Here is a 27,620-nt window from a genome sequence, read left to right as displayed (position 1 = left end):
CAGTATGAGTGTCATTACTCTAGCTTGTTTCTGATTGGAGAAAAATGACATGTTGCAACCATCCCCTGTTGCAACTGTCCCCGGTCTCCCCTATATAGGACTGCAAATCAAATTTTTAAACTGTCCAGGTGATGCAATATAGACATGAAAGTGTTTTTTAAGTATCCATGTTTTATCTAGTTTAACACTGAGATAAAACACAAGTGTCCTGATCTGCTTAGATTGTTGCGCACAGGTTTAGATATAAAGCTCTGATTTAAAATTCACCAGACCTACAATTCCAAGTGCAAATCCACTTTGATCCAAGTAAATCTATGTGCTGCCTTGGGCGTACCTTTGTTAGTGATACAATATTTTAAAAGATCCAAGTTTCAGGGTTTTCCAATGGATATAATCTGTTGTTGTCAGGATTTGCTCAGACCTGTGTATTTTCTGACAGAAAATATTACATAGCCTAGATATATTACATTTGTTTAGCTACACTTTTAGAACAGATTTTAAAGAAATTAAAAAACACATTTAACAACTGGATCACATCAGTGATTCATACATCTTGGGTGCCCATACACTTCTCCCATGTAGTATCATGAGTTAAATGTTTTTTCAAGAAACAGGTCCATTGGAAATGTAACTGTCGTTATGCCATGTTGGACTGTTATAGGTGTAATTGTATATTAGGGCTTTTTCATGACATTGTCATATCAAAATAACATTGTTATATCAGATTTTAACATCATGATAGAGCATGGGTATTAAAAAAAAAACTTCAGAACTTCAAATAATTGTCGAAATTCCAGAGCCTTTAAAGGTTGGGTAGGCAATTTCGGAGAAGCTAGCAATAGCAAGCTAGCTTTGTAAGCATAAGATCCCACCCTCCCTTCAGAGCATCTCCAAAGCCACACCTCCTTCAAAACACATGAACGCGCACAGCAGAGCAGAGTCTGCAAAGCGCCACGAGACAGTGTTAAATTACCTCGTGTCTCAAAGCACATAACATTACAATAATAATGAATGTAAACAACTTACAGAGCTCGGACTTACAGAGCTCGGTTTCATTTCGGCGTTGATAGTGTTGCCAGAGAAAGGCATACATTTCATGCCAAAGTTCGTGAAAAGGACGTGAACAGTCACGGGTTACCATCTTGTAATTACGGTTATGGTGTAAACGCAGCATAAGCTCATTGTTTTGGTTCAGGAGGAACCATTAAAGGCAGCTACTGTTTGTTTGTGGCGCTCTGTGACTGTCTACAACTTTGCATAGCCTTACGGAACGCACTGATGAAGTGTGATGTCTGCGGGAGCCGGTGTGCGGAGGTATGGAAATACATACATTGACAGGCAGGTCAGACATCCTAACATTTTTTGGTCTGAGACTTCCACAGAAGATATATGTAATTATTTTCATATTGAGAACACTTTTATTATGAATTGCTTTTATGATGTGAAGAGAGTTTCAACCAGATTAAAACAAAACTGTTTATGAAAAAAAATGCCCACCCCACCTTTAAATTGTGGGAAATTCAGTAGTTAAATGCATAATCCATTCTATAGAGCAGGGATAGGCAACTCCAGTCCTGGAGGGCCACTGTCCTGCAGAGTTTAGCTTCAGCCCTGATAAAAACTCACCTGCCTGTATCTATCTAGTAATCCTGAAAACACTGATTGCCTTGTTCAGGTGTGTTTAATTGGGGTTGGAGCTAAACTCTGCAGGACAGTGGCCCTCCAGGACCGGAGTTGCCTATCCCTGCTATAGAGCGAATTTCTGCATTAGTCTTTCACTGTCAGGTTCATCTGTTGCAATGTGACATGGGCATTTCATCTGGTTGTGTCTTTGGATAAAAGTATTTTCCTGTCTCTTCTCACTTTTGCACCGGCTTATGTATAAAACTTTAACATTTTCTGAAGAAGACTTGACTCAAAGTCTTCTTTGCATGAAGAAAGTCATTGGGTCATTGAATCATTCTTTCAAATGATTCATTTAAATGCACAGATTAATTCAAGAACAACACACCACTAACACCACGCAACAGATTCTGCTGTGTTTTGCAACTGTTTTTGATGGCAGACTAAAAAGAGACTGACAGTTTGTGTCTAAAATGTAATTACGTGATATTAGCTTCTTGTCTATTGAACTGTGTTGATTGGTCATCAGGATGTTGCAATATACGGTTGCTTAAGTGGTTGTTAGCGTGTTTCTATACGTTCGCTAGGGTGTTCTGAATGGTTTATAGGTAGTTAAGAAACAAAGATTTGAAGCTTTGCACACACGCACATATATTTATTTATACAAATATAATATGTATAACAATTGCATATCACTTGGTATTTTTTTCACTGTATAATAAGATCAGCTTGTCCAGCCTGAAAAATGCAAGTCATTAATAAGAAAGTCTGTAAGTAAACATATAAAAGGGAAGAGAATCCGTTAAAATGAATTGATTGACAATCAAGGAACAAATCAACTTGGCGTGATTTTGTCTATTAGGATGACACGTTTACATGTTACCCATGTTACTGAGATTACTCAAAAAACCAACCAACAAAGGAACTAATTTAAGTATCTACCAAAGTCCTACGTCAGGAAAACCATCATACCAAATTACAATAACACAGATACAATTTTACCTTTGATTACTGGTGGTCATCAACTACTTGCTGATTTACAGTTTTGCTTCTATAAGACTTCAACTAACAGTACAACTACAGCGCTGCAATGGATAGACATTTTGCCAGCTTTTGACGGCTTGAGTTCAGGGAAAGAAGTTGTGAAATAAAAATGCAATAAAAAATGTTAGAAAATAAAACAAAATGAAGTAGATTAACTTTTTTAATTGATTGTCAAAACAGGACAATGTTAAAATATTTCTAGTGAATGAGATGGTCGGTTATGTGAAATATAACAATTACTGAACACCACAAAACAATCTTTCAAACCTCTAAGATAATAAACTTGAAAATAGAACTTTAACATAACAAAATACTGTTAAAATGTACCTCCATTTGTAGATATCATGTATCTGTGTTTGACATTCTGTTTGTCTTCAAAGTAAATAATTTCATAATATGAACTATGTCTGAATTTAAATAGAATATTTCTGAATTAGAATTTAATTTCAGGACTAGTGACATCGCAACCATAAAACCGCATCAAAACTGTACAGCTGTTATGCATGCAGGACCTGTTAAAGGTCAAGTGTGTAATTTCCGCCCCACTTGTGCCACAAAACAAAATTGCGAAAATATAAGGACTACTTTCAAACAGGTTTCCAGAACACTCCCTTTATATTATGCCATTGGTTTCCAAACATGAAGTCCAGCCCTAAAATCACGCTATTGGTTGGATGCACAAACAAATAGTGTATGCAATGCTCTGATATACCAATGCAGTGTTTACACTTTTTACTTATGGTTAAATTTGTATATTAACGTGGGATCAGAGAGAGTGTTCGCAAAAATTACACACTTTTCCTTTAAAAATGCCTGCCATTCAGTATGCCAAATTTCTCTAATAATCTCTGTCAATGGCACTGTGATACAGTGATCTCATAAGAAAATTCTGTGCAAATGGTGTTTATGGTTTAGTCTGACTTATGTCACATGGTGCATAAGATACAGTTTTATATTAACTTTACCCTTGTAAGATGAATCTTCTACGCTTAAAGTTCACTTTTTACCCATACTTTGACAGTAGAATGCGACAAAACAAGTGTTATTGCTAAATCTACATTCTTTACAAAATATTCCTTGCTACAATATGGTATAAAATACCTCAGTGTTATCCAATTACGGACTACTGACATAAAAAGCGCTTTCTTTTCACAGAGACACCAGCACCAAAAGAACCCTTCGTTACTGTACAACGCTGTGGCAACAAAAACATAATGAAAATAAAAACAAATTGTTGAACGCTTTATCACATTATCACAAAACTACAAGAGGGACTTTTTAAGAGGGTCACAACTTGCGATTGGTTCCAGACAACTGAAATATGAACAAGTAAGAGTAAAACAATGTACTCAGTGCTAGCCTTTCTCTATGACATCATGCCACATTTTTCCAAGCACCAATTTGGAACACAGATCATGGAGTTTTCAACCTTTTTGAGTTGTAGGTAGTTGACTGAAAGAGGATAGTCTTCACTGGAGAACAGTAAGGGTCCTCTTCCGAGATCTCTTGGACCTCCTTACATCACATCTGTGAGATTAAGTCTCACCCAGTGTCCTCTACTTTTTCTTCTTTTGGAACAGCCTGTGAAAAACCAAAAGGACAAAAGCTGAGAGACAAGTTTAAAGAGACTGTCAAAACCTTTCCTGATATTTCTGGCTATTTTCTTTATATAACAACACGTACACAGGGAAATGTAACAGGCCAGGCTTGAACCTTTAGTTCCATGTGTCCACTATGGCCCAACATGTCAAGGTCAAGTACCAGTGTTGTAGTTGAGACCCGCTAATTTGAGTCCAAGTCCAGACTGAGATGAAGAGGGTCGAGTCTCTGTCAAGGCCAAGACCAAGAACAAATTCTCCAGAGTTTATGACAAGATCGTGAAAACTTGGTTTTGGACTTGGATTCAAGACGTGAGACTGAGTATGGACTCAAGTACTACAACACTAGCAATTATGTTAATGTAGCTGAACATAAATTGGACTTTTCCAATTCTTTAGCTTTATACCAAAATCTAGAGTGCTATGCTGTCTAGACAGTGTGCTTCTGACATTTTTGGCCGTTCCAAACTTTATATTATTTATGAGATGCCTTGTTTTGGGGAAAAGGTGGCATCGCATGCTTCCTTTACAGACAAGTCATTTCCAGAATGCATTATAAAAAGCCTTGAAAAAATTTACATTTTCTGCTGATAAATTTCGATATTTATTTGTTGGCAGGTTACAGAAAGTTCACATACTGTTTGGCACATCTCATATTATTTTTCCCATTTGCTTTTTAGTTGTTTTCTTTTCAGATATCAGCCCTCTTTTTTAAACTAGGAAGCATCCTGTTTTGGATGGTTTCTAATGGATATGAGCTTATTTTAGACTAGGTTTTCAACCCATGTAACTCCACGGTCCCCCATTGTTAAAATCAATAAATGCTGACCCCTGAAACCCCAGATAAGCTAAGATATGTCCTCTTGTACTGCTGAAATAACAAAAACAAGTTTCTTTTAGATTTTCTAATAGACTTTTTTATTTACAGAAACTTAAGCCAAACGTATACTTCCCTTGTCTGCAATTCACTTTCTGAAGAGTAAAAAACTGAATTTGCAAATACAAGCCTTTTAGTAAATTGACAATTTTGGTCACGTAATGTTCCCAGATGTTTAATTCATATATATATATTTTTTTTTCTTTTTTTTTTTCTGATGATTTAGCATTTAATTGTTAAATTGATAAATTCAAGATATTTTGTGCCTGCCCCCTACCCCCAATCTACAATAGATCTTGAACTGATCTTATTTGTTTTTCAGATATGTGTGTGTGTGGTGTGGTTTAGTGTTGGCAGAGTGCTCTCTGGTCACTATGGCTTTGCTGTTCGGTCCACATGCCAGTCTTGATAGGGGATGATCTGGGGCTCAGCTCTCTCACCATGATCCTCTTGCCCAGACATAATGTCCCAAAAATACTCAGCAGCTCACAAGCACATATGATTCTACAGCCAAGGATTTAGCTACAAGCAAGAGATGCACAAGGAATTCCATTAGGCCTCTGGTGATAAGTGTACAGAGGCCAGTGCCTCTGTGAGAAGTGTATCCACACGGACATGCTTTTGAGTCGGCACTGCTTATAGCTTCATTTTAGGCTTGGATGGTTTCTAAGGCGAGGTTACAATGATGCCAACTATACTGCTGCTTAGAGCTAACTATGGCGTGAGGAGGCAATGAGGCGAGAGATGGGCCGAGTATCATTAATACAAGGAGATGTGCTTTGGTCTGTCTGGAAAAGACTCTGACTAATAGAATTCTCTCCTATTGTATTGCATTTGCAAAGGCGAAAGACGTCTCGAGATAATAAGAGTGCTGTTATTTCAGAACAGTGATATTGGAAGTGATAAAGGATGACATACTTTCTCTTTTTAATATAGAAGGGAGGCGCTGTTTCAGAAGTTAATATGTGATGTAAAGTTGCTTGTAAATTAGCCTATTTTGACAATGACATATCAATTAGCACCCTGTATATAGCCTGTATATATATATATATATATATATATATATATATATATATATATACCGATCGAAAGTTTGGAAACATTACTTTTTTTAAGTCTCTTATGCTCATCAAGCTTGTTGGCCAACCGTGCTGAAACGTGCTGGTAGAACACAGTTGCTTTTTATTCACAGTGGAAAATTCACATGGAATGGAATGGTTTGTAACGACAACGGTTTGGCCTGATGGTGGAAAGGCAGCTATTGTTGGCTCAAGAATAGTTCAATAAAAAAATTCTGTCATCATTTACCCCCGTCATGTTCCAAACCTGATGACTTTCTTCTGTGGAACACAAAAGAAGATGTTTTGAGGAATGCCGTGGTCCAAACCACACTGGGCCCCATTGACAGTATAATGTATGGGACTAAAAAGTACTACTGAGACTTTTTTTTAGTATATCTTCTTTTGTGTTCAACAGAAGAAAGAAAGTAATACACATTTGGAATGATATGAGGATGAGTAGCCTAAATTATGACAGAATTTTCATTTTTGGGTGAACTATCCCTTTAACTTAAAGCATTACTAAAACAAATGGTTCCATTAGTGAGATTTACAGACTTAAAAGGCCCCTTTAGGTGCAGTAATAAAAGAATATTGATTTCTCATCTAAATAGTTCTTAATTTTCCCTTGAAAGTCCCTTAAGTGTGATCCTTCAATGTCTGGACAACTGCCTGATAAAGCAAATCCTTTTTATTGAGCTCAATCTGTGATGTCATAGGCACTCCTCGCCAGCTTCTTCAATAGATTCATTATCTCACATTATGACATAACAGCTGAGTTTCAGACACAATAGCTGTCTGTTTTCAGATCAACGTTCCACTGGTGACAGGCAGCATGCAGTACCAGATCTCCCACAGGCCTCAAGGGTTGGTGGGGCAGCTACCTCTCTGTGTGCCACCCTGTTGAGGTCCTGTTACCCTTAAAGCAATGAAAAGCCTCACCTACGACATGTGGTTCTGCTGGGCGGCCAGGTTTTGCTGCTGCTGTTGCTGCATGAGCAGCTGCTGCTGCTGGCGTCTGCGGGCGGTACGGAGCTTCTCGAACCTCGCCTCCATCTCCTCCAGGACTTTTGGGGTGTAACGCACAACCAGTTTGACACTGTCCTTGGCTGCTTTCAGTAACTCAACAGCCTTCTCGTGGTGTTCACCCTCGACGCTCTGAAGAAAATAATTCAGTTGTCAGTTTTTCAGAGCAAACTGTTGTTAATTTAATCTAAATCAAAGGAATGAATTGCAAACGCTTCGTCTCTTTTTGCACGTCCAATGATTTGTTGATGGCTCCTGGAACTTTATTGCATCCAAACTCATAGTTTTTTGTCAGATCAAAACGCTCCACGGTGATGAACATTCAATTACATTTTGGCACAAAAGAGCCATTCATTTCCTATTAGCTCAGGAACCGTAACATGTTTGGTTTAATGAGAAATTGCTTCTCAAATGCTGTCCCAAATGCCTTCCTTTACAGTCTTTGACGCAAATGAAATCAAATGGATCCTGTCATCTTCGAGCGAGTAAGCAGTGGACATTAGTTTCTATAAACTCAAATTACTCACAATCTGCAATGTCGTCAGAGAAGAGCAAAGAAACTGGCTTCAAAAGGCTTCCCTGCAGCAGACAGCTTTTTTACTGAAAGATTCATTCGGATTTATTCAAAGATTCATTCTCATCTGGCTTCAGTGACAGTCTGACACATCTTAAAATGTACAGTGATTTATGAAAAGATTAAGTCTTTTGAAATCTGTCCCTTTTCAGTTTTACAAACAGTCCTGCTGTAAGCTTTCTTATTTGTCCACATTTAGCATTTTAAAATGTCAAGCTTAGCCTTAGTAGAATGAAAGATTACAAAATGTTAGTCTCTAATGGGTCTGAGATAAAAACAGCTGCAAAAAATTATTTATTTAGCATATTACGCCATGATGGGATCAGCCTTGACTGCTGGAAATTCACTGAGATCAATGTAAAAATCTTTCTGCTGTAATAATCTCACTTCAGCCCAAACTGATCTGTATCAATTAAAAAGCCAGTGGGCCCTCCAGCATGATGGCATCTTATTTGACAGCTCTACACAGCTAAAAAAAACAAAAAAACATAAAATGTAAATTATTTTTGCTGCACAAACAATTAAGTTGTTTTCACTAATTCATCTGTAAAAAAAAAAAAAGATGAAAAAAACTCTACATTTTGTGAAATGCTTCCTTTGTGCATTTAAGGATAATTGATCTAAACATTGACAGGTCATTCTTACTATGCAGTAACGTTTCATGTCACCTTCATGCATGTCTAAATATATTGGATAAAATATATAAAGTGAATTTTAAATAGTTTTACTACTTAAGTTTAAGGATACGTTCCCGTTTTTTGTCATTTTCCCATATTCTAACTTGAATTTTTTTTTATAGGGTTTCACTTTCCATCCTGTGTATTAATAATATCAATTCAACTAACAAAGTGATGACATCATCCTCAAAGAAGTGTAATTCTTTTCAATGTGAAAACAGCGCATGCTACAGTAAGTATTAGCAATGCACTGCACTGATAAATTCTGTGATGTTTCATGGTATTAGCTGATTTGTCTTAATTTTCCATCTTATTTTATACAAGAATAGAAATTATAATATAGTGATATAGGTATATTAATAAAAAGTGGTTAAAATATCTACCTTTAATGAACTTTGAGTTAATACCCTCATGTCTTTTGCTCTTTATTTCCATTTTGTTAGGTTCCATCCAATTATGCATACTGATAATTTTCTTGCCATTGTATGAATAACAAAAACATAATTAGTAAAGTTTCTCAGCTTTTAAAGTCTTGTATATCTTTTGTTTATTTATATAGAAATAGGTATGTCCTTAAATTACACACATGCATATTCATTTTATAGAGTTACAGAGTACAAAAGGTTATGCATAACAGGAACATCCCTGGCAACTCACCACTCCATTGACGGACAAGAGTTGGTCTCCTCTCTTAAGACCACCATGCCTCTCAGCCACGCCCCCAGGGATGATGCGTGAGATGTAGATCGGTGAGTTCTGCTCTTTTCCACCCATCACATTGAAGCCAAGCCCCTCGTCCGTCTTGGGCAGCTCCACCACCCTCGGGTGGGAATGACCCTCACTGGCTGCGAATGCCGCCACTGTTGCCTGGTGGGAACCAAAGAGTTCAAAGTGTCAGTGAATGTGAAATGTGACAAGATAAGATACAAGATAATATGGCCATTTTGAGATTGTCAGATTCGTCAAGATATTTATTAGATATTTAAAAATTAACAGTAGCTATGTTTCCATCAACCTATTTTTATGTGCATTTTGGGATATCGCATAAATAAAATGGATGTAAACGCCAACATGCACATAAATTCTAAAAATGCACATAAAAAATGTAGTCAGATAAATTATGCGCATAAACTAAGATGGAAACACATTTACAGAATAAATTCCTCGATGCACATCAAAAAAGTCATGTGACTTTGCATGATGAGACGGCATAACTGGACTAATCTTTTCAGAAGCTGTTTTGGTCATTCTGAAATGCCTGAGCAAAGTCTGTCGTCAAAGTGGTTTAGTATAATTCCCTTCCAGAACTGTCTTACACGACTGCATTCCCAAACAACAGGTATCCGCCTCAAAAATCAAAATAACATGACTGTGTTTATTGCGTTTCGCCTGCGCGCTCTTAGGCGCAAGTAATTTATTATATACTAAAATTATATATGTGGCTTCTTCTACTTTTCATAGTGATATTTAGTGCCAGTTTATCAGGAAGCTAAATTTTGTTCTCTTCGACACATTGGATGGAAACGGTGCTTCATTCGCAAATGTTTTATGCGATATTACAAATGGATGGATAGCTATTGATGCACATTTCAACATGGATTGTTTTGTGATCAGTTGTACATTATACTGTATCATATGTACACTGTAAAAAGTGAATAGTTGGATCAACTTAAAAAAATTACTTAAATTGGTAACACCTAAAGAAATTAAGTTTACTCAACTTAAATTATCACGTTTTTCATGATAAAACGTGATCATTTAAGTTGAGAGAAAACTTAATTTCTTTAGGTGTTACCAATTGAAGTAATTTTTTTAAGTTGATCCAACTATTCACTTTTTACAGTGTAGTCTAAACATTATATGGCCAAAATATGCCAACCTGCTCTTTAGAAATGAGCATCAGTATTGTTCCTTTAAAAAAAAACTAAAAAACAGTTGATGTTGCTAAGAATAAGGAATCTCCTTTGCATTCAAGACAGCAGTTCTAGTGTGTTATATGGCTCTTATACAAGATCTGTATAGCTGACTAGCATGAGACCCCTTTTAAAACACTTTAAGGTGGATTGATATTCAAGGACCAGTAACCTTTAAATCCAATATTCTCACCAAGCTTCCGATACTACACTCTTAAAAGCCAAATTAAACATCTTCACATTGGCTTTACAAAGACCTTTAGATTGACTCTCTTAGACTGTGGTCGAGTAGCCTTTGTGGAAGCTGATATATCAGCAAAGGGAAAGTGTCCGGATGTCTACACACTTCTGGTCATGTAGTGCATCTCTGAAAGTTTTTTCACAGCCTGTAAGAGCATCTCAACATGTTCTATTTGTGCTGTGAATTCAGCCTGCATTGTCATCTGAATTCCTGAGAATTCAGAGCTTGTTAGCCAGGCGCAACCACCAGGAGACTGAGAATGTCAAGGAAGACAAAAGTACTTCCCGCTGAGCCAAACTGTAGCTACAGGTGCAGCACTGTGGGGGCCTTGCTCATTATTAAGGCATTCATATACAGGGAACAGTGAGAAAAAACACCAAGGATTTTCAGAGACTTTTCAAGGTGCCAGATTCCCAAATGGCAAACCAAGACGTTTTCTGATCTCTGAAACTGAAAGAACAGCACCTTCCCTGTCTTGTGTGTTTCGTGTCAGGCTAAAGAAAATGCAGTTTGAAAGTGCTCTGCATGCAAGACACCCTTTTCTCAGTTCCTCAACCTTCACAGCTACTTCCTCTCTGAGGGAAAAAGACACGAGTCGATATATAACAAACATCTTTAAAGCCTAGACTCTTTCATTTGCTTTACCGAAATGTAAATCATCAGGTTGCCTTTTTTTTTTTTTTTTTTTTTGCCTTTTTTTTTACACACTCAAATTTGCCTGGTTTTATTTATTTATTTAAGTTTTGAAAAATCTTCATGCAACTCTATCAATAGTTCATAGTTACAACAGCTGTCAATACCCAAAAAGGACAAAGAAAAGAAAAAACACCCTAAAAGATTAAAATTTAATTTGTTATTCCCTGAAAATCTTTCTCTCAGTTTAAGCTCTTAAAATAAATAGCTCTTAAAAATTAGCATGCTGAGACGTCACCAGGATTGAAGTCAATAGCCCTATTTAGACGTGACTAGATTTCTAAATGATGAGTTCTTATCACACGACATCTGTGATTTCATGTAATCATGAATTTGGACGGAACTAACATCTCCGTGTTTATTACAGAGCTGGGAGTGTGTGTTTTCTAGATGTGAGCATTACAGTAAGTCATCTGTGCTTGCTTGCATCACAGATATGTGTTTTAATTAATTACTTATTGATACAACTTTGATTTATTATTAAAACCCTATTTAAATAAACTTCACATGAGTTTATAGAAGTGGCTGTTTATAATAAACCCACATATTGAGATGAAATGAAAGTATGCGAAAGATTGGTGTGCAAACGGTAGGTCAGTTAAGTCAAAAACTCATGAAGAGAAATTATACAATGGAGTATAATACAATATCGGCAATCACAGAAATTCACATCCGGACAGGATTAGATTTCTCAGAGGACTGTTGATTTTGACGAAAAACAGTAGGTAATTTGCCCTGGAATTTTGAGGTTGTGTGAGAAAAACATAGACAAAAGTAGATTCGGATGGGATTAAAATCACAAAGTGCACCTATGAAACACAAATTTCTCTAACATCCTCCATGAAACCTAGTACTGTCCGAATCGGGCTAGTGACATAAAAGCCGCTTTCCCGGGCCAAAACCATTATATTTGCTTAACCATTCCATTCTGTGCCGATCTGCTCCAGCTGGTAGAGTTTATGGTTTCATTTTCCACTGTGGGGCTGATAAAGGAGCTCTTTGGAATATAGAATGCGTCGGTAATTGCCTCGGGAATGCAAGAGTTTACTGACAATATTGGATCTAAAAAGCGACCGCGTTATGGAGGACGATCGGAAATGTATGTACATTTTATTATTAATGTGTGTTTATGTCACTCAAATAGTGCACATAGCCAAATAAATATTTTTTTAATTCTACAGCATTAACCTCTATTTATTTTCATTGTATGGAAAAGAGCAGTATGAACATTTTTCAGAATTTCTGTTTTTGTGTTCCACAGAAAAATAACAGCATACAGGTCTGGAATGGGGTCAGTAAAAAAAAAAATTACAGAATTGTAATGGGTGAGGTAACCCTTTAATGCCAACTGAAAGAATTATAGGACATCAGATAACCCAGTAGTATTCACAAATATTCTGGGCAATGGCCCACTCAAGCCCATTGTAAGCCTTACAAATTACATCTTAAATAATTACACACACTTGACAAAGAATCTCCATTGGTAATGAATATTGGCTTTTAACATTTACATCAGCAATGCATTCGGAATGCACTTGGCGTATGGATGAAAAAAAATGCATCCCGGAGTAGCCAACTGGAGCTCATTGACAATTGCTGCAGGGGATCCCAAAGGATAACTGGGGCTTTTAGAACTATTCTTCATCCTATTTATGTGCCATCGATTAAAATCTGCCCCAACGGCATGCAGACGCAAGCTGCTCACACATGCTAATTGCCCTTTTGCTAGTGATTCGAGTCCAATATGCTTTTCAAAACCTGTAGTAACTTTTCAAAGTGACCAAATGAGGTGCTTTGAGGCACTCTAAGACTTTTGTAATTTACATCCTGCATTAGAAATTTAATTGATATGCTAATTCTGCTCATCTTGCGAGACCTGCTCGCTGAGCATACTAATTACAGTAAGTGCTGCTGTTTTCTGTATTTGCCATGTATTTGTAAGTGCCATTGCTATAGTATAGCTCCATATTATTACAACACCACTCAAATGAGTCACACTATCGGTTAAAGTTATTGCTTTGTTTTCAGTATTTTGAAATCGAAAGCCTAAATGTCATTGACAATAACTACAACAGTGTCTACATGTTTGCAAGTGCCATTAAAAATGTATTATGACTCTAAATCATTAATTCAAGGACATTAATTCATAAAAATTATGAATGTGTTTGCTGTGCATGAATTGCCAAACAATCAATAGATTAGGCACAGGAAAGTCATTTTAGATCATAAAACCATAATACCAAAATATACTCTGAAACTTGTCCTTCAGGATATGGACCTAATTAAATATTAAGGTCATAAATTTGTTTTTTATTTCCCCTGAGGCTCACTTATAGTGTTAGTCAAGGTTGTTTTGCATCTTTAGTCACTCACTCTACAAATGTTATGCAGAGCCTCATGTACAGCCAGGAACAAATCACCGTTTTATTATTATTATTATTATGCTGCCCTTAAAAGCACCCGGAAAACTTGTACCTTGTACCTTTTATTACGACATGTCATGCTTTTAAGTCTTAAACATAATGGGCCCTATTTTAACGATCTGAAACGCAAGTGTCAAAGCGCAAAGCGCAAGTAACTTTGTGGGCGGGTCTTGGCGCTGTTGCTATTTTCCCAGCGGGATAAATGACTCTTGCGCCAGGCGCAAATCTAAAATGGGTTGGTCTGAGGTAGCTTCATTATTCATAGGTGTGGTTTGGGCGTATCGTGAAATAAACCAATCAGAGCGAGATCTCACATTCCCTTTAAGAGCAGGCGCGCTTTGTTCTAAAGCGGATTCCTATTATAACGGCGGATTTGCCAGGCGCGCGCCAGGAGCGGTTCACAGCCAAGGAGAGCAACGCTCTCGTCAGGGACGTTGGGGATGGAGAAACCCACCCAAATTAACTTCGGTTAAAAAGGCGTATGATAATTTGGGTAAATGTGTAAGCTAGATGTATGCTTTTATAATAAATTATCTATCTATCTATCTATCTATCTATCTATCTATCTATCTATCTATCTATCTATCTATCTATCGTAATAATATATGATTTGCAAAAATGAAAACTGCTGCTTCTGTGTAGATGAGAGAATCAAAGTGTATGCGCGTTGTGCACACGCTACATTGATTATGGCCAAGCATGCGCCCTTAAAATAGCATATGAATAACATGCGCAACGCGCCACTGACTTTAAACTATTTTTTCCTGGTTAGTGGCGCAATTGTTTTCTAAACCTGCAAAATAGCATGAAGGAACGTTTGCGCCGCAACACGCCTCCTTTTTTGCGCTGAACCGCCCAGGGAGCGCAAGTTCATTCCCTAGTTTAGCGACGTGCTTTTGTGGAGGGAAAAGCGCGCTTTGCGCGGGTGCAAAATAGGAATGATACATGCGTCGGTGTACAAAGTCAATTGCGCTGGGTGCAAGATAGGGCCCAATGTTGAAGTAGCCTAAACAGAACAAAATAATTATATTGCGAAAAATAAACACAAATACATACATCTGAATTCAAAATGATGAAAATTATTCATTTTTATTACATGTATGTATTTATAAGATATCAAAACCAAATGTTTGTGAAATTCAAGTGATTAACTTCACACTTGTTGTAGTTGTTTTGTACATCACACCTCTAAAATTATTGAATTACAGCATGTCAAATTAAAATAACTTTCCAAATCACATTATAATGCACTACAGACCTGCTTTCCACTCACTGATCTCTATACTATAGAGAGATTATCTATATTATAGACCAGTATTTCCTCAATGTTTCAAATTGACACGCCCCTTCCAATATCACAACTCGGCAACTCATCTAGAATTCTGTGTGTCCCAAATTTTAAATACGACTTTTTCGGCCATTCATGTGCTCGGAACTTGTAATTACGATATTTACAACCCCACTTGAAGGGCACATTACTCTTAGTTATATACCTGGAATATAACTGGAATAAAAGCATCTTATCCTGGCATTATAAATAGTATCTATCCTACTTCCTCCTTATTAATTAACCGTGACTTGGTGGCATCCTTAATGAGTAAATGTGGGCGGTCATGTTCAACAATGGTCTTTTTGGACAAGGGAGGAAGTTTTCATTTCTTCAACTGTCAGTTCCATAGTACATCAAAGTCTTTCATTTGAATCATGTAAAAGTAAAGATCAAGTAAAATTTGATTTCTCATAATATGACCCCTTAAAAATGCATTAATTAGTTTGTCTCTGTAGACGTTTTAACATTTCAGATATTGAAATGCAAAGATAACTAAGCCCTCAATAAGTCATCTGTTTTTACTCAGATTTGCATAATTACTAGACTATTACCCTGAACGCAAGCCTAATTGGGATCAAAAAACAACTACAACAACACCCACAAGAGCGGCCTATTGAACTATTCAAAATAGGTATCGCAGGGTACTGCTCAGCATCCAAGTCTACTGGCCTGTGTATCCATGCAGAGAGAGATGGTGGGCGGAACTCTCTGGACGGCAGGGTGGCCTTTAACTGGCAGGGCTCTAGCATTTGGCCGATTGGTGTATATCCCTGTATGCGAAGTAGGGATGTGCATAAGTACATATTTTCATAATCATCCAGCTGGTGAGTTGCCTGAATGACTAGTGGACTTTTCAGTTTTAAAGAGCCCTAATTTGGCTAATTTCAGGTTCAACCAATCAGGGTCAGGATTCTTTCATTCAAACATAGCAGGAATGGAACAGAACAGAAGTCTTAAGACCTATTTAAAGGCAAGTTTCTTGTCAATAGTCAATCTGAGACATCTGGCACTCCGCAGTGACTGAAAGATAGGGAAAAATTACACAGTGCTTAAAAAACTACCAATTGAGAATTGGATGTGACCCATCCCTAAAGAAACCCAGTATTGTGGTGTGGCTGAAATTCTCCTACTAAAAATTCAGCAAGGCACTTCTGATCATCCAGTACTCAGCAAATCCCCCCCTCCCCTCTTCTTTTTTATGTTTCCTCTCTTTTTCACAAGATTGCACTCTTTACACAGTATGAATTTGAATGAATGCTGTTTCAGTGACAGTGTCTGAAGAGCAACTGGCAAGTGTTTGCATGCAGGTCTGGCTAATTGCTGATTGTTTATCAAATCAAGACAGTTTGCGGAGAAACATTTGAAAATGTTCTTAGTTAATGGATTTCTTCTGGATGTCAGAAAAGGGCCGTTATTAGTTTAGCAGATGTAATTATGCTGTATGCGTAATACAGAAACACAGTGAAGGTGATGTGGAAATAAATAAACTCAGACGTACCTTAGCTGTGGCACGTGCTTGATACTCCGGACATCCATTCACTGTTATCGTTTCATGCATATACTGATAGACCTATTCAAATAAACAGGGAAAAAGAGACTTTTTAGTTTCAGTTCCTCTACAGTTATCAAAATTACATAAAACATGGTTAAATAGCAATAAGGCATTCTGCAACAATACAATGTTACTTCTTATCATATTACTTATTTGGATGCAGCCTACTGTCATGGCAAAGAAACAGTTTGAAAAGAATCTTGCTGAGCATTAGTTAAACTGTCGATCTGTTTATAGATCTCATTAGCAAATCTTTTGCGAAATTCTGTGGGCAAAGTATGTCCAATGTCAATAGTATAGTGGTGCATGAAGCAGAGGTAGGTAACTTCCAAACCAAGCAGCTTTAATAGGAAAAAGTGGTGAATTTGCATGTGAAACAAACTTAAATCCAATATGAAATCCGCATGGGTAAATTCTTCAAAGTGTCCTTAAAGCAAAATTCCCAATTCCTCAATTGTATCCTATTGAGATGACTGCATTTCGCTGTATAAAGGGAAACGTGACCGCATCACAAGAGTGTATACAAATATGTTTGACAGGACTGCATTCTTGCGATGCACTGGTTAAGCATTTTCTTGTGTTTATGTACTTGCGCTAATTTGTTTCTGAAATGTGAATAAAAAATTCAAGGAGCACCCGTGGCTGCACTGTGGTGTTCAAATTCTACGGCAGCAATGAGAACTCAGTCTACATGACCAAAAATAGTTAGTTTGACATTTTGTCATGAATAATTCTTAGATTTATGCTTCTTTCAGTTTCTGCAAACCTTTATCATGCTTTTATAGTTTGGTTTAAAGAGCAAAGAGAGCTTTAATCCAGTTCCATAGACTCTAATGTCTCATTTCTAAAGTGCACACATGCAACGGCTTTCATCACCGATTCTATATTTTCACAAACAGGTGCATGTACAGAGCCCTTATCTGCTTTCACACTACTCAGGGATGAGACTATTAGCTTGAGGTCCTTTGAGGATTTGAAGAACCTATGTTTATCTCATTAACCAGCGCTTCTGAAACGCAGCTGGTGCTACAGCTCTGTCTCCCTCTCTCTGTCTTTCCTAAATAACAAGATTCTCTTTAATCTGTCCTCCAGCACCTTGGGCAGAATCCTTAGCTGTTTTACTAACCTCCTATTGAGAGATTAGTGTGATAAAATAAATTTTCAGTAAAACGTATCTTTATATGCCTGTTACTCTGTGAGTATGAACCACTCACTCTAAACCTTCTCAACAGGCACAGGAACTATCGGATGGCCTTTAGAAACGCCTTGAAAAGAAATGAAAGAGGTTGCTAAGTGTCTACAATTACAAAATAGAGTATGTTACTAAGGAGAGATGACATCCTACATGTAAAATATGCTCAACTCCGAAAGCTGCGCAAGCACAGCATATTCTACAGCATATTGTACATCTTATATATTTGTCGCAGTTATTATTTTATGTGTCTCAGTAATTGTTATTGTTGCCCCCCCAACCCCAACCCCAACCAACTGTGGCATATTATATGATAATCTAATAACATTTTTTATCTTAATCATCTATAGTATATAACTATTAATATATCTATAATTTTTTTAGCTGCTTATGTTTAGTTCAATGACAATTAAGTGAAACTTCAATCAATTTACCTATATTGACTGAACTTCAACAGATCTGTGAGGGATCAATGCAACCAGATGGAACAAATCAATAGATTAAAGACCTAAGTAAATCTTTCAGGAGCTATACGTGCATGCATGTGTGTTCCCACGGGTGGAGGATTGTGTGTTTTTTAATTGCATCTTAAAAATGCATGAATATATTTAAAGGTCAAGCTATTTCAGTGTGCAATTCATATGCTGTATACAAAAACAGATAGTGGTAGATGTGCAAATCAGATTTATTTTGGTTTTGAACTAACTAATAAGCAATTAAAGCTATAAAACAAAGCCAACTTTGAAAAAAACATTTTATTTTTTTGATACTGTCTTTGATGCTGCAATCTTGCCGATTGTTGCTTGTCAACGTCTATTTGTGATCTGAGATTGCGAAAACACACCTTGGGGAACTATTTTATGTCATACTTTATTGGAAGACAATTTATTTGTGTTTGGTAATGTGATTTATAAGGGTAATAGGGCTCTATTTAACCACTGTTCTCAAATTCCACTCTGGTTATAATGCCCTGCTTTCATTAATATCAATAAAATAATATAATACAATTTTGATGATTTTCATTACCACATTATGGTAATGAGGATTTGTCGGAAAATGTACTTAATTGTCAATAAAATAATGTTACAATGAAAGAAACGTGATGGTCCTAAAAACAGGTGTACATTTCGTTACACAAAATATAATTTCTTATTTATTTATTTTGGTTTTGAGGTGAAATGTGAGCTGCGCATACTTGTAAGATTTAGTGTCATTCTTCCAGTTTTCCTATGTCTACCTAGAATCATGTCCTTGCTTCTCTGTCTTCCTGTCTCCCATGTCTCAAGGGATCACTCTGTTTCCTCTCAGCTCACTCTGTGTTCGATTGGCTTTTATCTGTTTTACCTCCAGTGAGATCGACACACACAGAGGTGTATCACTCTGCTTTTTCACTACTCTGCCCGATGGAAAGACCCACCCACAGGCCGCAGTGAAGTACTTTGTGTAACCATGGTGCCCTGTCTATAAAGAGAAATATGATTTCAGTTGTTCTCATTTGAAACCTTGTTCTCCCTCCTCTCTCTTAAATCATCTCACACTGCTCAGAGTCAGACAGGCAATTCAGTGAAGCCCGATTCACAGCAATGCTTCTCATTTGCAAACCATCCCACCAAGCGCAAAGAGGCTATTCCACATAAACACACACAATTAATAAAGAGAGAGACTGACATCTCTGACCCTGTAGCAGCGGCGTAGGCATTGATGGACTAAGCTCTCAGTTAATAATGGCCCTGTTGTCATATTCCTCTGAGAGTTGTATTTGAAATCATCCACGTTTGCTGTGGTGATGCTCTGACAGACTGGGCTGTGGGAAATGATTTTCACAACATAAAAGCATTCCATCATTTCTTAAAGAGATCATTGTAGGCATTGTAATCTGACATTCAAAAAGAATGCAGTAGATCAGATACCACTAGAAATCAGGACAAAATCTAAAATTAGACTTTTGTAAATGCTTTGCTGTAAATACATTTTTTGAGTGTAAAATATTTTACCAACAATCAGCAGCATACTGTAGATCCTGTCTGTATAAAGCTAAACTTGTACTCAATATGTTAAATTTCTTCTTCATTTTTTGAGGAGACGAAGAATAAGAGATTTTGAGTGGGTATGTTCTGGCCACTGTTGTCCTCGTTTTGGCAATCATTTCACATGGCTAAGTGAGCTTGATGACTCATCTGAATAGGCCAGAGTGAGACCTCTTGTCATGAAGCACCATAGTTTCTGATAGTCTTGATCTTAGAGTTCTCTCATTTTTCATCTCATTTTTTCCTTCTTTAGATGTTATTGGTTGAGGACATTTTCACAGCACATTTTGTCATATTGACATTGTCCCTGCAATGCAGAGCTTTGCTGTTGGCACTGTAAACTGAGTCGACGCTGTGTCCTTTCACACTCTCATTATGGGAATGTAAGAGACAGATTGCACCATATGATACCTTGCACAATTGCCGGGCCATGAAATGAGCTCATAGGGCATCCATGCACAGCTTGATGAAACTTGGCCTGATGGATCCTGGGAGTGTGAATTGATGTCCTACCAAAAGTATTATTACATTAATGGACCGTTATTTTTGATTGATGAGAAACTTTGCTACAAAATGATACTGTACTTAACAATTCATCTGTTGTGTCATCTGGTGTGTAGCAACCTATAAACTGAATCTCATATCCAATCTGAAGCATGTCTCTACAGATGTTCCAAGCCCGGGTTTGGCACATTTCCTCATGCATAGTTATAGCCATATTAATCTCAGCCACAGACTGTGTACCAGCAAACTGTTTATGGACCATCTGATCCATATTACCCACAAAAATGGTTTTCAAAAATGAGTTTTTTCTTCTTCATGATCCAGTGTTTTTCACAAGGTATCAGACCTCACATTTCTGAGGCAGAAAAGGGAACACCAACGTGGAGACCATAGTGGGTAGAGCCAGGGCAGAGACGGGAATAGCCAGAGGATGACCCCGAGTCAAGCCAGGATGAAGGCCCTCGGTGGAACCGATTAAGGAGCCAAGATAAAACCAGGAGCCCGACTGAGTGAGGTGGAGACATGCAAAGTGGAGACCCAGGAGGAGCAGAGATGGAGACCCACGGTGATGAAGGCCTGGAGGACCAAGGCAGACTGGGGCGGAGTCGGTGCAACTGAGGACAATGGTGGAACCAGAGGGAAGGAGGAGCCCAGCGGGATGAAGGGATGGAGAGCCGAGGCACAGCTGGAGACTCTGAAGTCCGAGGCACAGCCAGAGCGACGATTGACCAAGGTGGAGCCAGAGTAATGAGGGAGCCCGAGAGGTGGAGCCAGAGGGATGAGCCCGAGAGATGGAGCCAGATGGATGGGAGTCCAAGGTCAACACTATAAGAGTAGGGAATACCACACCACAGCTATAATGATCAAGACACAGAGGAATGATATTGTTGGAATAAGAATGATTTTTTTTTCTTGATAATGAAAAATAAAATTGGCAGCTAATCAGAATCCACATGACTTTAAAGAGCTTGAGCGTTTAAAGCAGCAGATGACATTAACTGCAATGTGTGCTTATAATAAACAGAACAATATTGTCCCTTAGTGTCGACGCTAATATAGTTATCATTATTGTTAACTTTATTGTTCTTTTTGTGAATGAGCCAGTGATAAAATAAAAATGCAAAATGCACTTCCATAGCCAGTAAGTGTTGACATATTTTCTCAATTCACTTGTGTGGTAGATTTTTAATAGATAAAATAGTAAACTGTAAATTAAACTAACCATGTCTCTAACATCTAACCTTACTTCTCTTTTCAGGCCATGATAACACTTTGAAACACAATGTACTAAAACGTTCTGTCCTGTGTTTTTGGATGTTGTATTTTTGCCATACCCCTTTGACTTTGGTAGTGTGAGTGTAAAAATAACACATTTGGGAATTGAAACTAGACAGATGACTAAATTTGAACCTTGTGATTAACAATGAAGTAATCATTAAAACAAAGTTTGCTTTACCTGGTAACAGAAGGGTTTGTCTATGAAAACCAATCAAATTGTGGGGAAATTATGTAATACAGTATGACATTTTTGCCATACCTCCTTATTCTATAAAAACTGTTGTATTCTTTTAGTTGGTGGGATTCTCAATGGAATTTGTCTGAGATCCTCCGGCCTTGCTTCTAGGGGGAGATTCTCTGAGAACTGCTTGGGAAGATCTCCTGGCCGTGATTAAAGCATTTGAAGGACATTTGCTGAGGTCTGTTTGTCAATTATTCCTGTGCAGGAAGTAAGCTAGAGTACAGGTATTAGTACCCAGCCGACGTCGATGTGTAGATGCGCTAGGGTATAGGATTAGACTCAGCCGCCGTCGATGTGTAGACGCGCTAGAGAATATAGGATTAGCACCCAGCCGACGTTGATGTGTAGACGCGCTAGGGTATAGGGTTGTACTCAGCCGACGTCGATGTGTAGACGTCTTAGGTCAGATGAGATAGGACTTAGTTAGGTTTAGGGAAAAATCTACGACACTTGACATTGACATTAGTGGCAAAAAGTTAATAATTGATGTCTAAATATTTGTTTTGTGAGTATTTTTCCCCAATGTTTTTTTCATATATCTGGTCACGATCCTCCCATACTGTTTCAAAATAAACAAGCACAAGATAATACGTGCTCTGCCCACTACTGACAGAAAGTGCAGCTGTGGTGTCATACTAAAAGGCAGCATATAATCATCCTTGTAATAATTAATTAAATAAACAATCAAATTAGCATAATAGGCTTCTTCTCTCGCTCATGCACACACACACACACACACACACCCCTAAATGGGAAAAGGCAATTCCACCGGGGTAACACTGTTCATATGCTCAGGCAAAAGTACAAAAATGTGTCTGTCTGTGAGATTGGTTTTTAGTTGTTTGCTAGTGCGGTTCCGGTGTTTGAGCATGAAAATGAGCATGAAAATGGACAACGGAGATCTTAAAGTGGTTAGGATGTTGCCCTGGTGCTGCACTTAAAACCGCAGTGGCCCAGGTCAACCTCATTCTCTGAATAATTGCATTTCTGCAAGTTCACGGGAGAAGCAGAGAAAAACAGGCTCCAGTCGTCACTATCTCTGCCTGACAGACACACTCCTGTCATCGCACCCTCAACGCACATCTGTCAATAACGTCAACCTCGGATGATGCTGAGATTCCATTCCATAATTGATGATCCTCAGTATATCTACAACAGCCTCAATTCATTTTCATTTAATATTAGTTTATTAGTTTAAATACTTCTATTTAGCTTTAACAATTTAACTTTTCAGATTTTATTTTAATTCAGATTTATTTCAATTCATACAATTTATTTGTAATAGTTTTAGTAGTAACACTTATAAGAGAAGATAAGTTCTCTTTTGTTAACATAAGTTAATGTATTAACATTAACAATGAGCGATATAATTGTTACAGTATTTATTAATCTTTCTTAACGTTAGCCTGTTACCCTCAATTTTTTTTTTTCAAAAGTTTGAGTCAGGTACTTTGTTTCTTTGTTGACTACTTAAATAGCCCTTTAAATAAAACACCACCAGCCCCCACCCCATATACTGTACATTCAGAATACCAATTGCATGCCCTTAAAGAAAAAACACATGAATTTCACGTTATCACATGTTTTCCACATGTGATTACATGTGACCTCATGTGATCACATGTGTTCTCATGTGAACAACATGTCACCACATGTGAACAACGTTTCACCACATGTGAACAACGTCACCACATGTGAACATCATGTCACCACATGTGAACAATGTTTCACCACATGTGAACATAATGGAGCATGTGGCACATGTGGAAAACATGTTACTATAGGTTATAATGTGGAGCTCATGTGAAATATATTTGCAAATAATTTTTAACATGTGAATCATGTTACCACGTCACAAATACTGCACATTTTCAGCTTCATTGTAATGGGAAGTTCAGATAATTTTACTGACTCGGATCTTTTGAATCTTGTTCATAATTAAAATGTTATATGTTAATGGACAAATCCCCAAACACAACTTACGCGATGTTGATGTTTCATTCATCCCCATAAGCAGAGCTATGCAGTGGCACTAATATTGAGTAAGATGAAAATTATTGTGAAGTTCATATAAAAAAGATATATATGTATATATATATATATATATATATATATATATATACACACATACATACATACATACATACACACACATATCTATCTATATCTATCTATCTATCTATCTATATATATATATATATATATATATATATAGCCTACTGTAAAAACGCTAATTAATAAAATGTTGGAAGAGCAAAAATATTTAAGTTAATATTCATGCTTGGGATTAGTTAAGAAGACATATTATATTAAGTCTGCAAAATATATATTTGAAAAAAAAAAAGGAAGGGATATTTTCAAGTCCAGTCAACTTTAGAATGGCTAATGTTGACTAATAAACACAAATCTAGCCAATATTTGCTAAAAGTATTAAAGGACAAGTTCGGTATTTTACACTTAAAGCCCTGTTTACAGATCGTTTCTGATGAAATAGAACGGTTAAGATTTGGACACATGCTGCTGTCCCGAGAATTTTAGGTTTCTTTCGCTTCTCCCCCCTACCTACAGAATGGCAGCCTGTGGGCACTGGAACAATCCTTCCAAAAAACGCATTAAACTTTCGTTTACAAAGATGTGAAACTCACCGAGTGGTCAGGGGTGTTCACTGATATGCTCACACAAAAATCGCTGCAAAAGATGCTTTCCAACAGGTTTTTTTTTGTTTGTGTTTGACAAAAACATAGCGCTGGGTTAATTCCCCAAATAGCAACGTTTCACATGTGAGCTCATGGGTTTCACATGGGAATTTTACATGTTTCACATGTGATCACATGTGTTTCACATGTAATCACATGTGTAAATGTTCCAAAAGCACACATTTCCCATGTGCAAAACACATGTTTCACATGTGATCCACATATTTCACATGTGCAAATCACATGTTTTTACATGTTAAATTTCACATGTGCAAAATCACATGTGCAAAACACATGTGATCCACATATTTCACAAATCATTTGCAAAATCACACGTGCATGTGGTCACATGTGACCGCATGAGTTTTTGCACATGTGAAGTTCATGTGTTTTTTCTGTAAGGGAGAGACCACATGACTATGGACAAATTAGCAAATCACCATAAAATCTCAATGATTGACATAAAATTTTTAAAAAATAAAAATAATAATATATATATATATATATATATATATATATATATATATGGTGTTTTAATGGCTTTATATTATTATATTATACAAATTCTGTTATCAAGGATATGTTTGGGGTCAATTTGACACTCCCATGGATGGTCTCAGGATGCCTCACTGTTGGCACGACACAGACTCATGACTCATGGTAGTGTCCGTTCACCTTCTCTGGACAATCGATTTTCCAGATGTCCCAAACAGTCAGAAGGATGCTTCATCAGAGAAAATAACTTTGCACCAGTCTTCTGCTGTCTAATTCTAGTACTTCCTGCAGAATTTCAGTCCATCTTTGAGGTTTTTCTTGGAGAGAAGTGGCTTCTTTGCTGCCCTTCTTGATACCAGGTTGTTGTCCAAAAGTCTTGGCCTTGCTATGTGTGCAGATGCACTCGAAATCAACGGCTGCCAGTATTGAGCAGCTCTTCACTGGTGGTGACACGATTCTGTAGCTGATTCCTCAGGAGGAGAAGGTCCTGGCACTTGCTGGACACTCTGGGATGTCCTAAAGCCTTCTTCACTGCAGCTAAACCCCTCTCCTTGAAGTTCTTGATGATCTGGTAAATGGTTCTCTCAGGTGCAAAATTCTTTGCAGCTATTTCCTTACATGTGAGGCCATTCTGATGCAAAGATGATGGCTACACATCTTTCTTTGGAGGTAACCATTGCTAACATAAGAACACAATGATTGGAAGCACTTCTTCCCTCCTTTTATAGCAATCATGTGCTGATGATATGATTAGTAAAAGGGCCAAAAACAGTGAAGTTTGGGGTTTTGTGATAAAGTGTATTGGACAGCTTTTTGCAAATATGTAAAATGCATCTGATCACTTTGCACAATAATCTAGAAAAATGTGAATCAACATCATAACTGAAGCAGCAAATTTAGCAAAACACAACATTTATGTCACTGCCAAAAACTTTTGGCCACAGCTTTATCGTTGTTCAAGTGGGAAGCAGGACCATAAAAACGTTCAATTTTTGGAAGGTAATGTGTCTGCTTGTGGTTGAGAGACGACAGGAGGGTCAACACTAGGATTATCATGCTCATCTGAGGAGGATGCCTCATAATCAGGGTCCTCAACTTTATCATCTGTCTCAGACACATTCTCCTCTGTCACTGTCAAAGAACTGTGAAATATACTGAATTTACACTGGAATATATCATTTTCATTTTTGGATGAACTGCCACTAGAATATAATTATGAAAATAACTGTGTCATCCATAGAATATGGTGCTAAACTCTGGAGGGGACAGCAATGCTTATGTAGGTCTCACCTCTCTAATGGCCGTGCAGAACTCGCTCTGTAGAACCTTCTTCAGGGACTGCAGCTTGTGACCTGGGACGTCACCTGACTCCTGTAATTTTTCCAGCAGCTCAATTGCCCTGGTGACATCTGAGATGGAAAGAGAGAAAGAAAACACAGATGTGTTTGAGTAACAGAGGGTCTGTGATTCAGAGAGAGAGAGAGAGAGAGGGTAAAGTTTGCAGTACAGGGCAGAGAGATGGTGGAGCTGCAGCGAATCAATTACTTGGATAATGGAAATAGACTTGCTGACGGCCAGAAGGGCCACTGAAAGCAATCAGTGCTCTCTTTACAATAAAGCAAAAGACGCATCACTCTGCTGTGCCCCTGCTATTCAGCAGACCTACAGGGGACACATTCGCTGGGGTCAGTCATGGCTTGTTTCAACAAATACATATGGGTCTTTGGCACAGCTTTCACTGTCTGGGTAATCAAGCTAATCAATAAGTTATACTCTCATTCATCACAATGGCAGTTGCTCGATTGGCTAACCCGAAAACGTAATTATTTTACCAATCTGCACAGTTTGACTCGTTCAAAAAAGGATATTTATAAAAGAAGTATGCATGAAGATTTTCAACTCTGAAAATACAGACCCATGAAAGAGATGCTTAGTGTTATAGTAGTTATATATATTATAAGTAGTTGCTTTAGATGACTTTTATAATATGAACAAAAACACTTCTTTAAATATCTTCTTCTGCATTCTGTATAGGAAATAATAGTGTGGCATGATGGTGAGTAAATGATGACAGAATTTAAATTTTTGGGTGAACCATCTCTTTAAAGCAACTCTATGTAAGTTTTTTTACCTTGAAATATCAGTTTTAAAATCATTCTAATGGTACACTGACATCTAATAAAGGCGAATGGCTTCTGTTTGTTTTACATGCAAATCCATAAAAAAAAGGTCTGTTCTGGGAGTATGTAAGTTTGGTGGGCGGTTACACAGTTTTGCAAAAGGATTGCTTTATGGCAGTACATTGCACAATATGTCACACCAACATAGCTTTAGTGAAGGAGTATTATACTGTAAGAACGAAGAGAATGTTGACATAATTATATTTTGTATTTGAACTTACTAATGCAGGACTACAAATTGTTTACACTGTCTTGAAGTTAGTTATAGTTTCTGTCAATCCTGTTATGCTTTTTGTTATGGTTGGAACATTGCTTACAAGGTTGACATGGTTCTTCTTGGCTTTTGAAATCATTTAGCTTGCGAACAACAAACGTACC

The 27,620-nt window shown here is 37.4% G+C and overlaps 1 protein-coding gene across 2 annotated transcripts in view; it reads right to left on the bottom strand.

Annotated features, from left to right (window-relative positions):
* Nucleotides 1-2,249: 2,249 nt before the first annotated feature.
* The window catches only part of lin7a (lin-7 homolog A (C. elegans)), a 42,342-nt gene continuing 16,971 nt past the window's right edge, over nucleotides 2,250-27,620 (bottom strand). Inside the window, exons 2-6 of one of the 2 annotated variants that reach the window (XM_084113080.1) lie at nucleotides 26,353-26,471; nucleotides 16,576-16,647; nucleotides 9,135-9,344; nucleotides 7,143-7,358; nucleotides 2,250-4,248 (exon numbers count right to left, since the gene is read on the bottom strand). In XM_084113080.1, coding sequence (XP_083969206.1) covers nucleotides 7,143-7,358; nucleotides 9,135-9,344; nucleotides 16,576-16,647; nucleotides 26,353-26,471 — 617 coding nt within the window. In that variant the 3' untranslated portion in view covers nucleotides 2,250-4,248. The remainder of the gene's footprint in view (nucleotides 4,249-7,142; nucleotides 7,359-9,134; nucleotides 9,345-16,575; nucleotides 16,648-26,352; nucleotides 26,472-27,620) is intronic. The other variant, XM_084113079.1, reaches the window with a different exon arrangement.

This window comes from Abramis brama (genome assembly GCF_963993115.1).
Source record: "Abramis brama genome assembly, chromosome: 4".
NCBI classification, from domain to species: domain Eukaryota; kingdom Metazoa; phylum Chordata; class Actinopteri; order Cypriniformes; family Leuciscidae; genus Abramis; species Abramis brama.
Note: the sequence above shows the minus strand (reverse complement) of the source record. Positions and strands in the feature narration are given on the sequence as shown.